Source organism: Salvia splendens, chromosome 5 (assembly GCF_004379255.2).
Source record: "Salvia splendens isolate huo1 chromosome 5, SspV2, whole genome shotgun sequence".
Taxonomy (NCBI): domain Eukaryota; kingdom Viridiplantae; phylum Streptophyta; class Magnoliopsida; order Lamiales; family Lamiaceae; genus Salvia; species Salvia splendens.
The window spans coordinates 23,668,015-23,683,272 of record NC_056036.1 but is presented as its reverse complement, the minus strand read 5'-3'; the positions used below and the strand labels follow the sequence as shown (position 1 = coordinate 23,683,272).

At 38.4% G+C, this 15,258-nt stretch overlaps 1 protein-coding gene and 2 long non-coding RNA genes across 3 annotated transcripts; 1 reads left to right on the top strand and 2 right to left on the bottom strand.

Moving 5' to 3' along the window:
• Positions 1-1,454: 1,454 nt before the first annotated feature.
• LOC121802555 lies at positions 1,455-3,190 on the bottom strand. The gene is made up of 2 exons (XR_006050810.1): positions 2,769-3,190; positions 1,455-1,646 (listed from the first exon to the last, which is right to left on the bottom strand). It is a non-coding gene; the product is annotated as an uncharacterized LOC121802555 (long non-coding RNA).
• Positions 3,187-10,134, top strand: LOC121802553. Its single transcript, XM_042202241.1, has 2 exons — positions 3,187-4,851; positions 9,870-10,134. Exons 1-2 carry the CDS (start codon positions 4,149-4,151, stop codon positions 10,046-10,048), a joined length of 882 nt encoding a protein of 293 aa, XP_042058175.1. The 5' UTR covers positions 3,187-4,148; the 3' UTR covers positions 10,049-10,134.
• A 2,571-nt stretch (positions 10,135-12,705) lies between these two features.
• LOC121802554 lies at positions 12,706-14,718 on the bottom strand. Its single transcript, XR_006050809.1, has 2 exons — positions 14,442-14,718; positions 12,706-14,003 (listed from the first exon to the last, which is right to left on the bottom strand). It is a non-coding gene; the product is annotated as an uncharacterized LOC121802554 (long non-coding RNA).
• Between the last annotated feature and the right edge of the window lie 540 nt (positions 14,719-15,258).

Genomic DNA, 15,258 nt, shown 5'->3' with positions numbered 1-15,258 from the left:
TACTACAATATACAGTAATCCTAATAGAATGAAGTAAAAACCTACTGATATGATTTAATATATTTTGGAATGAAATTAAGTCCTCCTAATATGCTACGACTTAGTATAGGGATCGAAACTAAAATAAATGTTAATATGAATTATCCAAATACAGTTTGTAAATTATGAGAATTTTGCAAAGATGTTTACTAATTACATAACATTTTATTTCACTTGTGACAGTAATTCGTGAATTGTGGTGGTTATTAAAATAATGAAAACTGAAGAATAAATGAGATGAGGGTATAAATATATAGCATATGATGTTAATGAGGACAATGGAATACTATTGAAGAAATAATATTGAGAGTAAAAAGAATTATATACAAAATAGGATTATTGGTAATGTATGATTTATTGTGTCGTACATGTGATACGCTAACTTAGCAAAAATATGTGAACGAATTGGAGGAAAAAATGGGTTGGTAAGTGGTCATAACGATTTCTAGGTTACGCCTCGTGCTTGATTATTGTTTTTGGATACATTTAGGGATGTCAGTGTAGCCCGCAACACATAGGTTGACCCGAATAGCCTGCCAAATTTATTGAGTTATGGCTGAAAATTTCTAGCCCGATAAAATTAAAACCAAATTAGCCCGCACCCGATTAACCCGCAACCTGTTACGGTCAAACCCGAAAACCCGATAAAATTTCTATTATTATATTTTTCTACTCTTAATTCGACACTTCATTGATTAATTTTAAAATATAAATAACTAAAAAAATATCTTCTAATTTTATATATTAAATATATAAATTACATATTAAATTTTTATTAATATAATAGTTGATAAGTAAATTATAAACTTTAAATTCACTAAAAAAATATTTAAATTTCTAAAATATGCACTAAAATTTCACTAAATATCTCAAATATTAGTATTTGATCATGTTTATGATTGAGTTTAAGCATATATCTTAAATTTATTATAATTAAATATTTTACACTTTATGAATACAACTAATTTTCATCATTATTTATAGGATTGATCGCATGTTAATCTTATCAGTAGCAACCCGATTAATACGCTGGGCTAGTCCGAAACCCGAGCTTTTAGGATTAGGGTTGAACTTTTATAACTCGAAAGAAATCACAATCCGATTGACCCGTAACCTGAATAGGGTTGGCCCGAAACCTGACGGGCAGACCCGTGACATCCCTAGATACAGTTGTCATGTATCGATCCACTTTTTTGTGCCTTAATTTTTTTTATTACGTGGCAATTTTATTTTTGTATGATTATTTTCCATTTAATTGGAAATGTATGTTTATTTATTAATTGTGGTCTGCGATACTTATTTGAAGGAAATCGTTACGACCGCAATTTCTAAGGATAGAAAGTCCGGTTGATCGCGACTAGGGGAGGATGAAAGAAGCGGGGAAGAAAGGGGAAAACTGTGGCACAACTGAAACCTGAACTGAAATAACCCAAATAATATATATCAGAGTGCACGATACAAAGAGCGCAAACTCGACTTTTACATTGCAGCAGAAGAGTCAAGAGCAGATAACGTCGTGTATGGAGACACGTCGCATCCGAGTACTATTCTATCGAAGGATCTTCATCGTCTATGCTCAACACCGCCCGCCGTCATCACTGCTCAACCTGCACATTTTTAAAACATATGCAGGGCTGAGTACTTGGTATACTCAGTGGACACATGCCGAAATATATTTTAATAAAAACTAGTTTTGTCAAGCCACTCTTTGAGTGAACTCGAGGTTTTAGGAAAAGGTCCGAGAACACAAAAACATTTTCCTTTTCCCTTATCAAAAGCGATCTGTCGATCTATTTTCCTGGAACATATGCCGTATCTGAATTAACTCCTGGTGAAATGAATTCACAAAACTCCTGGTGAAATGAATTCACAAAACTCCTGGTGAAATGAATTCACGAAACGAATTCACGAAACTCCTGGTGAAATGAATTCACGAAACTCCTGGTGAAATAAATTCACGAAACTCCTGGTGAAACGAATTTACAAAACTCTTAGTCTAGTAGGGACATCGCCTTGCTAGACAATCAGATAGGCAAAGTTCAAAACAAAACATGGCTTGACATAACTTTCAAAACTTCCTTTTTCCTCAAGGAACACTCTTGAAACATAAACTCATTTTTCTATTTTCAAAAGCTGAACACAAAATCCGAAAACATAACCTTCAAAACTTCACTTTTTTTCTCATAAACATATTTGGATCAAAGCTCATTTCTATCGGAGAAAGTCGAACTCAAATATCAACAAAGGCTATACCTCATAAGCACCAATAAGGCAACACATAACATCATACCTTAAATAGAAAGCACACAAAAACACCTCTCATAAAAACTGTAATCTAAACAGAAAGTCCACGTAACATCTCATAATAAAAAGAAAGCTCACTAAAATACTTTTCGCAAAAACTTTATAGTATACAGAAAGCCCACTAAATACTTTTCATAAAAACTGTAAACATACTTTAAACTGAAAGCTCACTAAAATACTTTAGTTCGAAAGCCCACATAAAAACACTTTAGTTCGAAAGCCTACAAACATATACCACAATAGAAAGCACGTAAAATACTGTTCGTAAAAACTGTGATTTTAACAGAAAGCCTACATAAAAACACTTTAGTTCGAAGCCTACATAAAAATACTTTAGTTCGAAAGCCCACAAAATACTTTTCATAAAAACTGTAAACATACTTTAAACTGAAAGCTCACTGAAATACTTTAGTTCGAAAGCCCACCTCGTTCGCTTAAAACTCCTTAACTTGGATTTTCCCGACTCCACCCTTAACTTGCGGAGATAACCTTTTGAAAACAACAACGTACTAATAAGACTCGAGAAATTCTTAAACTTTAATTAGAACTAGAATGCATGCCCTAATTAATCATTGCCCAAGAACTTAATTAGAATTCTTGGACAAGACCAAATTAATTTCAGCCCAAGCTCCTTCGTAAAATAATTCCGTCCGACTCTATCTTCAAATATTTCTGCAACCCAAGACTTCAGCCCAATAAGAAATTCTCGGCCCAACTGCTCTTCTCCTCCTTTAATTTCCTCAGGCCCAACTTAAATTAAATCCTTGGCCCAACTCCTTATTGATTGACTGGCCCAACTAATTAAATGAGAGCCCAAGTATGGACACCTCCTTCCCATTCATCTCGGTCGACTCTCTCTCTCTACCTATCTCCTCTCCCCCTTTTCTTCTCAAATCCCTAATCGAAAAGAAGTAGCGCCTCCCTCATTTTCTCTCGCTGCACCCCGATGAAAACGCCGCTCCGCCGGTCTCGTCTCCCGGCTCTATGTTTCAATTTCGCCATTTCCTCGATCGTAAGGCCGAGAGGCAGCCCTTTCCTCATTTCCTCCCGGCGAATCGCTGCCCCTTCCACAGCACTCTCAGAGTCCGCCGTCGTCCCGTGCCGTTCGCCGTTGTCTCCCATCTCTCTCTTTTCTCCTTCGGCAAAACGCTCGCCTCCGCTCGGAATTCCCTCCGACGTCCCTAATTCACTCGCCACTGGGATCTTTCTCCGTCGAGCTCTCCGGACGGGAGCGACACCATCGCCCCTCGCTCTATATTCATTCGGCGGCGTCGACACAGCCGCCACTGCCTCGGGCTGCTGCTCCAGCAGCGCCGCCGCTACAGTCAGTTGAGTTCTCCGGAGCTCCGTCGTCACCCAGATTGAACATCCCTGTCTGTCGGGCTCCGTCGGCTCGGAGTCACGGTGGAGTCCGCACGACAGCCTTCGAGGCTCCGCCGTCAACCGATCCTCATCGGGCAACTCCAATTACTTAGCTAAGTCTTCCATCCTAGCTTATACTAGTTCTTGAGAGTTCACTGAAATGAGTTCTTACTCCTATACATGTGATGCATGTAATCGACATTAGAGAAACAAAGAACGAAGAAGGAGCGAAGAGCGTGAAGACAACTCAAATAACACGTGTGCATGGACTCAAGCACACGAGACAAACGCGGGAAAAGAGTACACGTGGCATGAAGATGAGCTGGATAGTAGTTAGTTAGCTCTACCGCTTTCAAGTTAGTTACGATTAGTTGAGTTAGTTACTCGAGCTAGCTGCTTTATAAGATGTAATTCCTTCATTTTGTAATCTCATCTCAGAATTAATGCAATTTGTTGGTTCTTCTTCATTCTCTACTCCTCTTCGTGGTTCAATCCAAATAGGTGCAATTCCGGTTGTTGTTTCACCTATCAACGACCCCGATTCCGCACCAAGTGGTATCAGCCTCTTCGATCCGACCCCTGTGATGGTGGACACACGTTCCGCCGATATGCGGCGGTTGGAAAAGCTAGTCAAAACAACAATGGTGGACTTCTCTGCTAAGATCTCTGATTCTGATCGGCGTCGTGAAGAATCAGAGGAAGCACGCGATCTCACATTCAAAGAATTCAGAGAGGAACTCCTTGCTCTGCAATTGCAACAAAATGAACTGATGTCTCGCTTCGTTTCACCACCGAATGGTGCTCAGAATGCTCACTTTGCTGGTGGCGCGCAACCTCGCCAACAATACTTTGCTACTCGACAATCAAAGGTTGGCTTTCCTATTTTCAGTGGTGAAGATCTACCTGGTTGGATCCTTCGTTGTGATCATTTTTTTGCGGTGGATCTGACACCGGATGAAGCAAAAGTGCGTCTCGCGGTGATTAACTTCGAAGGCCGCGCACTTCAATGGTTTCAAAACTGGGCTAAGTATCAAGATCGAGCTATGGCGACTCCATGGCCGATGTTTCTAAGAGCTTTGGAAGGCAGATTTGGCGATCAATTACTGGGCGATCCGATGACTGAGCTTCTGGCACTCAAACAAACAGGTTCGTTTGCCGATTACCATGATCGATTCGAACTATTGCTTGGTCGTGTGTCTTTATCTGAAGCCTATGCTATCAGTCATTTTATTAATGGATTGAAATCGCATGTACAAAAAGCAGTAAGAATGTTCATGCCACAAACTTTAGTACATGCCTATGCCTTAGCCAGATTGCAAGATCTATTTACTAATGCTAGAGATGTCATTCCCTCAACCTCTAAGCGTTTTAGTAGCAATGACTTTAGATCTACTTCAAATTCTACTCCATTACTACCTACTCCTACTATGCCTGCTGTTAAAACCAGAAGTCTATTAACTGAGGAAGAAATGGCAGAAAAGAGAGCTAAAGGATTGTGCTATGGCTGTGATGAAAAATTTGATAGAGGGCATAGATGTGCTAGGAAACAATTATACTTATTGGAAATAGATGATGGAGTAAGAGAGTTATCTGTTGATGCTGAAAATCAAGATGAAGAAATTAATGATGAGGAGAATCCTCTTATTTCAATTCATGCTATAAACGGTTCACCATCTAGAGGTTTTCGCACAATGAGAGTTACTGGTCGTATTGGTAAGAGAGCTGTCCATATACTGATTGACTCGGGCAGTACTCAACTTTTTGGATATCCAATTGGCTAAAAAGATGGGACTCCAACTTACTTCTGTCAATCCAGTGATGGTTGATGTGGCTGATGGAAATCGTTTGGAATGTAATTCTATGTGCAGAGGAATGCGTTGGTTGTTGAGAGGGACCCCATTTGTAACTGATGTTCTCCTACTTCCTTTGGGGAGCTGTGATATGGTATTGGGGATCCAATGGCTAGAAACATTGGGTGTTATTCAGTGGGATTTCAAGAACTTGACTATGGACTTCACCTTAAATGGTAGAAGACATGTGGTAAGAGGAGGAAATAATGAGCTACAAGTTCACACAATTTCAGAGAAGGAAATGAATAAAATCCGCACTCACTCTGATGGAATTCAACTGTGCTGCATACAAGTAACCAAGGAAGGTAATCCTACACTATTTTCTAAAGAAATCACTGATGATTCTGAGGTTTCCATTCCTGACAGTATTCAGTCATTTTTGGAGGAGCAGAAGGCTATTTTTGCTGAGCCTACTTCACTACCTCCACTGAGATCTCATAACCATATAATTACACTTGTACCAGGCTCTTCACCTGTTAATTCCAGACCCTATAGACACTCGGCTATACAAAAGACTATCATTGAGAAGCAGGTGGCTGATTTGCTTAAACAAGGTTTTATCCAACCTAGTTCCAGTCCATTTTCTTCCCCGGTGGTCTTAGTAAAGAAGAAAGATGGCACATGGAGGATGTGCGTGGATTATACAAAGTTGAATAAGATTAACATCAAAGATAAATACCCTATTCCACTCATAGATGAACTTCTTGATGAGTTGAAAGGAGCTACTGTCTTCTCCAAGATAGACTTGAAAGCAGGATATCATCAAATCAGAATGGAAAAGGAGGACATCCCTAAAACTGCTTTTAGAACTCATGATGGACACTATGAATTTGCCGTGATGCCTTTTGGACTCACCAATGCGCCAGCCACGTTTCAAAGTTTGATGAATGATGTGTTTAGACCATTCTTGAGGAAGTTTGTGCTTGTGTTTTTTGATGATATACTGATATATAGCACTAATGTGGAGACTCATTTGATTCATTTGAAGCTGGTTTTCCAGAAGCTCCATGACTACACTCTTTTTGCTAAAGAGAGCAAATGTGATTTTGCTAAAGAAAAGGTTGAATATCTGGGTCATATTATCTCTGCTGATGGGGTAGCTACTGATCCTAAGAAACTTCAAGCCATGAAAGACTGGCCTACACCAACTGATGTCTCTAAACTCAGAGGGTTTCTTGGACTTACAGGCTATTACAGGAAGTTTATCAAAGGCTATGGTATAATTTGTCGACCTTTAACTGATTTATTGAAGAAAGATGCCTTCTGTTGGACGGCAGAAGCTGAAGCAGCTTTTGTTGCTTTAAAGAAAGCCATGTTATCGCCACCAGTTCTAGCACTCCCTGACTTATCCTTGCCCTTTGTGGTAGAGACTGATGCATCTAGTTACGGGATAGGGGCTGTACTGATGCAAAACAATCACTCAATTGCTTTTATTAGCAAAACACTCTCTACAAGAAACAGAGCTTTATCAGTATATGATAAAGAGTTGCTAGCTATTGTGTTTGCAGTTACACATTGGAGTCATTATCTGAGTGCTCATCCATTTGAAGTCAGAACAGATCATAAGACCTTAAGCCATCTACTCAAACATAAACTCTCCACACCTGCTCAACTTAGCTGGTTATCAAAACTAATGGCATTTAATTTTGAAATCACATACAAGAAGGGTGTAGAGAATGTGGTTGCTGATGCACTCTCACGAGTTCATTCCTCTGAAATCTTCTGTATGGCTATCACTACCATATCTACAGATGTATATCCTCAGATCCAAGCCACATGGGAATCAGATTCCCAATTAAAGAAGCTGATTGCAGAACTACAACAGCAACCTGATGCTCAATCTAAATATTCGTGGATTGGCAACCAACTCAGAAGGAAAGGCAGACTTGTAGTAGGTAATGATATGGATTTAAGACTCAAGATAATCCAATTGTTCCATAACACTAGTACAGGTGGTCACTCAGGAATCTTAGCCACCTACAAGAGACTTTCTTCTTTATTTTATTGGGTGAACATGGAGAAGCAAATAAGGAACTATATCAGAGAAGGTGACATTTGTCAACGCTATAAATATGATAATAGCGCGTCTCCTGGTCTTCTTGAGCCACTACCTATGCCTGCATGGTCTCAAGTAAGCTTAGACTTTATTGAAGGATTGCCACTCTCTCATGGTAAGTTTACTATCTTGGTTGTAGTGGATCGCCTCACCAAATATGCTCATTTCATGTCTCTATCACATCCATACTCGACCCTTACCGTGGCTCAACTTTCTTAGATCACGTTTTCAAACTCCATGGCTTACCAAACATTCTGATCAGTGACCGAGACAAGGTCTTTATGAGCAACTTCTGGTCCGATTTCTTCAAGTTACAAGGGGTGGAACTACACATGTCAACAGCTTATCATCCTCAATCAGATGGACAAACTGAAGTTGTGAATAGATGTCTTGAAACCTACCTGCGCTGTATGTGTGGAGATCAACCATATGACTGGAGCAAGTGGCTCAGTTTGGCCGAATTCTGGTACAATACTTCATTCCATTCGGCTATTGAAACCACTCCTTTCGAGGCTTTATATGGGTATCCTCCACCCATACATATTCCTTATTTTAGAGGCGATTCTACTGTCCATGATGTGAACGAAAGCTTGCTTGCTAGAGAGACAATGTTGGAAGTTCTTAAACATCACTTAAGCCGTGCTCAGAAACGTATGAAGCAGCAACATGATAAGCATCGTTCTGATCGCACATTCGCGTTGGGAGATTGGGTTTATCTGAAACTTCAACCATATCGCCAGAATACCCTACGCGATCGACAATTTCATAAGCTAAGTCCTAGATATTTCGGTCCTTTCAAGATTATCGACAAATATGGTGAAGTGGCGTACAAACTCTCATTACCGACAGACTCGAAGATGCACCCGGTTTTCCATGTGTCTCAATTGAAGAAGAAAATGGGACCTATCGAGCAGCTACACGGAACACTACCGGAAGTGGGTAACTCCACCTTTCTCGAACCAGTGCAAATTTTGGAACGAAGGTTGGTTAAACGTGGCAATAAACCAGCAACACAGGTCTTAATACATTGGGCAAATTCATCTCCAGAAGATGCTACATGGGAATTTCTTCACGATATTCAAGAACGTTACCCTCTTTTTAAACCTTGAGGACAAGGTTACTGGATGGGGGGAGATTTGATGCATGTAATCGACATTAGAGAAACAAAGAACGAAGAAGGAGCGAAGAGCGTGAAGACAACTCAGATAACACGTGTGCATGGACTCAAGCACACGAGACAAATGCGGGAAAAGAGTACACGTGGCATGAAGATGAGCTGGATAGTAGTTAGTTAGCTCAACCGCTTTCAAGTTAGTTACGATTAGTTGAGTTAGTTACTCGAGCTAGCTGCTTTATAAGATGTAATTCCTTCATTTTGTAATCTCATCTCAGAATTAATGCAATTTGTTGGTTCTTCTTCATTCTCTACTCCTCTTCGTGGTTCAATCCAAATAGGTGCAATTCCGGTTGTTGTTTCACCTATCAACGACCCCGATTCCGCACCAACATGATTCCTGTGGAAGGACTTTGATGGGTTTGCTACTGTTCCATACTTGATGTGAGGATCCTATTGGAAATTCTAAGTTCGTGTGCTATGTATTTGTTCTATATGATGCAAAGAGTAGTGTGGTGGTGTTGGGGGAATTACCTCACTTGGTGAATCCTTGGTTTCTTGGCTGCCACCCCTTGCTTCCTGCCACTGCCTCTCCCTTGATACTCATTGGTATTACTCGAACTTTAGGGCGCTTGAGAGGTGTGTGGAAGGAGATGGTGTTGGGGCTGGTATTTATAGTCAAAACTCCTTGGCATTTTGTGTCTAATTTGGGTTAAAGATTCTCTCTTCTTTTTGATTTTGGGCTTAAAGCTTCACTACTAAATTGGTGTAAGGCATGGGAGAGCTCCAATTTCTATTTTGAGCTAACAACTAACCTCTCTTTTTGAGCTCCATAATTATGTTGATCATACTAAATTGGTGTAAGCTTGGGGCTGCCTCTCTTAGCTGTTCCTCCAGCTTTGGTGATGGAGTTTCTCTTGCTCCAATGAGCTTGGTGATGAGCTTACTTTACAGAAGCCTTTTTGTCTTGATTCCCTTTTGGTGAAACTTGAAACAGCCAAGTTTGGCTAGCTCTCTTAGCCTTGGTTGGGTTTCGGGCTGTCTTGTTTAGCCTATCTCCATCCCCTTCTATATGTGGTTTGATCTCCCCTATTCCCCCAACTATGAGTCCATTCTAACCCCATTTCTTATGCTAATTCTGCAGGGTTCTCCAGGTGTCCTTCCTTGGCTGCCACAATTTCTTTGGAGTCTCATGGGCTGAATTTTGAGGAGAAAAGGAGGAAAGGAGGAAGAAGACAAGCTCTCCTTTGGTTATGGAGCTGTCGAGAATCTGGGGGATTGGAGGAGAGATTTTGCTCCAAGAAAGTGATCCTCCCAAAGTAGCTAAATGTCAAGTCTAAATCCTTGTATTTCATAGAGGAGTGACTGTAACTATTTGTTTCTGTGAAAAGGTGTCGCAAGTTTATATGTATAGGCGTGTAGTACCTGTGTAGCACTCTATTTCACTACTTGCATTCCTACTTTCCCAGAATTTGTAATTCAAAACTTAAATTTCCTTGCACCTAAATTTCCAACCGTCTCTTCATCCTATTTTTTTTATACTCCAAAAATCTGTACACGAAAAGTCGGGGTATTACAGAAATTAAAGCCCATTTAATTTCCTAGGTGTGTTATTAACTATTTAGGATTATGCATATTTATTTTAGTCATTTTGATGGTGATTTTCGATCCTCTCTATTTATTTGAGTACAACTATTCTTTTCTTTGATTTAATATTTTGCTTTGGGATATTTATCCAAATTAAACTCTCCTATTTATTCAAGGGAATTTTTTACCCTTTTGCTTATTCGCATGGAATTTTCAAATTCCCTAGTGCTCTTGAGAAAGAAATTAATTTTGTGGCTTTAATTTATATCTTCTTTTATTTTTTCCATGAATTGAATCCCAAGTCAAATATTTCCTATGGAACTTTCCATAATTATCAAACCGTAGCCCCTCTTAATTATGAAATTCGAAACTATCCTATTTATTAAGAGAGGGAATTTTAGGATTGGTATACTGGAAAGCACATTTCGAGTCAAGAAAATACTTAATAATTAATCAAATTGATTTTGTCTAATTCAAGTGACTATCAAGATTATAACAAATTACTTGCTAAATAGCTTGAAAGTTAAGAAAGTCTGGTTGATGCACTATAAGTTAAAATCCTTTGGTGGTTTAACGGAATCAGAATATTTAGAGGTGCAATATAGAAAGACTAGCAAGTCTCAATAGTCTACACCATAGGAGACGAGCAAAGAGTTAAGATCTGTAGTGAGAGTTAAATCCTTGTTGACTACTCCAAGCATTCTTCTAAAAGAATGGGATAGTTACATAAGAAGATATCGAAGTCTCTCTAGGACAAGTTCGATATCTGAACATTTTTACTCAATAACACCTTATTATTGATGGATATACGTTGGAAACAATGAGTTATACCTTAAAGAAACTACCATAACATCAGTACCTTCTACAAAACACGAGTTATGGACTAGAGGCTAGTCTAGTCCAACACATCTCAAGGTGTGGAGTTATTCCAACACATGTTTAGGAAAAGGTATCCAAGTAATTGGAGTTGTGACTAAGATATGTTTTAAGGTTATTACAAATGATAGAAATAGTACAAGTTTTAAATTCTTCAAAACTAAAAGGTATTTGTGTACACAAATACTATATTCTTGTACCTAAGATAATTGTAAGAGTCATGTCGTAGTGGGAGTGTTTCTTGCAAACATAACAAGTTCATGGGTCTAAGAGAATCTTCAGACTCGGTCTTAGATCAACTTGAACCTAATCCCTGTAACTGCAAGTATGTATTGACTCATTTAGATAATCATTTTGATAAGATGATAGATTTTGAATAACAATCTTAAATAGACAAGAATGTTTGAAAGACTTGCGATACTACCTATAGACTACTTCAGCCAGTGTGGGAGCTAGTGGATCTGCAAGTGTGATGCACTATGTTAGAGTTTTGTATACTAGAAATCACCTTTCGAGTGATTGGATATTGTAATAACTCTTATTTTATTTTCCAAGGAATAAAGCGAATTATTTTTGTGATAATGTTGTTATGTTTTACATTTAATGGTTGTTTTATTACATGTTTAAATGTATAAGAAACTTAACAAAGTCTAAGTCTTTGTTTTAGTAGACCGGTTGTGAGCGTCGTCCACTTTAAGGTAACACGGTCAGTTCTGAACAAAGAAAAATAAGAATTTCACAACCTAGATAGGCTTTGACTACCTATCGAGAAAGATTGCAATGTCAGTCCGATTGTTTCTAAGCTTTAGTGAAAAAAGATGACATTGGTGTGGTATAACACTTAACGTATCTAACAGCAAGACGTGTCTTTATGCTATCTACTGAAAGATGAGATCTTGATAAATAAGTATTTCTTAATCTATATACGTTAGCATTGAACATACGATGTTGATTATGCACTACTTTGACTTATAAAATGGTGTGGGTTTTTCGTAACCCGATAAGCCTGATATATTGGGTGGTGGTGATTAATATCTAGCGGTGCTAGGATTGCTATTATGTAGAAATGCAGGCGGGGGGAGTCTCGTTTGATAATGTCCTCAAGAGGAGCCTGAAACAAGGTTTTATTATTCAGAACCTAGCTAGTTGGAGTTTGATTACTCCATGAATAATATATAAGTGTTTCGTGCTAATTCCACTCTAGAAATTAATAAGAAATTAATTAATTTTTGTCCATAGCTGACAATAATTAATTAATGGACATTTCTATCTTAAGGGCGGGAAATAAACATTTTATTTAAAATAGAAACCTGGATTACTCGTAATTTCGGATTTGTATGGGCAGTGCAATATTATTTCTGTAGTAGCTGCAAATAATATTCCAATATAAGCTTGTTATTAAATTGTGGGTTCAATTTAATTAGTCCTAAGCTAATTGGGGGAGGCCATATCCAAAACCTTCCGTAGATCCCTTTCTGGACCCAATATGAACTAAATATAAATAGAAGAATAAAGGAGAGACAAAAATATATAATATTTTATTGAAATTTTCGTCCCCCCTGCATCAAGAAGTGGACGATTTTTTCAGCTCTCCTCTGTGAGAATTTCTGTCTTCTTTATTCGAGTCCTAGTGTTCTGGTGAGATCAGCCCACACTGATATCGGAATACGGTTCGGGAACCAGTCAGAAGATTCGTGGTCGAGTATTGAAGATCGACACGTGGAGAAGTAGCAAGCCATCCGCGATTCTTTGGAGAATCAAGAAGTTACAACTTCTGTTCCGTAGAAAAACATGTTTTAGGTTTCAATTAATCAAAAATATGTTTTAATTCAAGTTATGAGCATGATACATATGATAATTGTGCGATCTATTTCTCTGATTAATTCATGCTTCCACTGACAACCCCATCACACTTTTTATTAGCACTAAAAATACCTGCAAGTATACAGGGTTAAAATAGTATAGCTAATGGTCAGTACCGAATATCGAACACATGGAAAACAGACACAGACAGTCTATCTTCTACTAAGCTTCTTTCACTATTTGGAAAATCGAGAGAAAATTGGATTTTTGAAAATAAAAACTTTTAAAAGTGGAAGTAAGCAACTTTTGCAGATAAAACACAGAGATAAATATATGAGATAAGGGAATTCCAGGGATGTGCGTGTTAGGTTTGGTATACTGAAAAGCATGTTTCAAGCAAGTTCGCGCGAATAAAATCTTGCTTGTATACGAAAAACTCTACAATCCACTTTTAACCCGATTTAGTATTATTTAAGCAGTATCGCACAAATAGGATGTAACACCCCGAAAAATAAAGGAGAGGAAAAAAAATTAATATAATAAAAACCAAACTAATTTAGTTAAATCTTTTCCTAGTTGACTTGATCAAATATATTTCTCCAAACCCCATCACCAAACGATTTCCTCATATCTCCACTCCCTAAAATCTCTCCAACAAACCAAATCCAATCTTTAAAGACACATATCCATAGTAATATATATATACACCCAGACCGTTCCACAATCTTTACTCCTCCAAATTCTGAGATAACAAAGGGAGTAGAGAAAGCCGTGAGTTTCATTCCTTCCTGTAATTGCAAAATCTCTCCCTTCCAAAAAGGTATATCCCTCCCAATTACATATGAAATTCCTGCTGCATATTTTCATGATTCACGGTAATTCACTCAAATGAATTTCATACAACACTTTGAAACTTTTTAGAGACCTTTTATGCGTTCAAGCTCCAATCTTTAATTCCCGATGAAGTACTTTAGCCCTTCGAATCAAATCGTTTGACAATCGTTTATAGATTCTGAAATTTAATTAAACGGTGTATTAGAAATGGGCCACTCACCCCTTAAAAGGCCTCATAAGGGGGAGGGTTATCCACTCTTATATAGACAAGCTAGGATCATCACCAAGTCGATGTGGGACAAGATATTAGATTTTAACACGCCCCCTCACGTGTGGGCCGGAATGACACATCGGACTTCCATCACGTGGGCAGGCAAGAGAAGAGATAAAGAGATATAATCCATCATCGACTTGGGCCCGCTCTGATACCATATTAGAAATGGGCCACTTACCCCTTAAAAGGCCTCATAAGGGGGAGGGTTATCCACTCTTATATAGACAAGCTAGGATCATCACCAAGTCGATGTGGGACAAGATATTAGATTTTAACACGGTGGAATAAATAAAAGATTAGTTTTGAGTGGGAAAACAAAATAAAGGGAGAGAGAGGCACCACCAGAGGCAGAGGCGGACGGCGGCGACAGCGGGCTGTGGCGGCTGGATCGGGACCGATGACGACGGTGGCAACTGTTGCAGGATCGAAATGGAGAGTAGGCGTGAGAGAGTTAGAGGAAGAGACGGAGAGTCTCTGATTTAGGAAGAAAATTGGAGTTCTGTTTTGGGAATTTTGAGAAGTAAATGAGAGAGACGTGAGATTTGGAGAGGGAGAGAGGTGCTGCTTTGATAATTTGGGGATTTCAATTATGAAATAAAGGAGAAACATGGCCGATGGATGTCAGGGAGTATATGTTTATTTTTTTTATTATTATTTTTTTTTTCTTTTCCTTATTATTAGTCTTAGGTAGTTGGGCTGAAAATTGATTTAGAAGTTTGGGCCATAGAGTTTAATTGTTTAGAAGTGGGCCAGTTTATTTGTGGAGTGGGTCGGTAGTTTGGAGTATTCTGGTGATGGGTTGGACTTTGGTTGTTTAGTGGAGTTAATTATTGTTCTCCAGCCCGATAAATTAAATAATTTTTTGAACTAATGTTGGATAGAAATTTATCTTACAGAAGTATGTTTACTTTGTAATAAAGACGAAGAATAAAGTGAGCGCACACATAGAATACATGCATTGTTTTAAATTAATTTATTTTGCATAGTCTGATTTTAGCATATCATATTATTTCAAAAGGGTTTTCTTTCGCAAGCGAGTAAGGAGAAGTGAGAGTTTTCAAGTTAAGAATATTAAGAGAACGAGGTAGGCTTTCTTTTTAAATAAGGGCAATGCTCTAAGTATATTTTTTATGTGAAATATATTGTGTCATGTCGTATT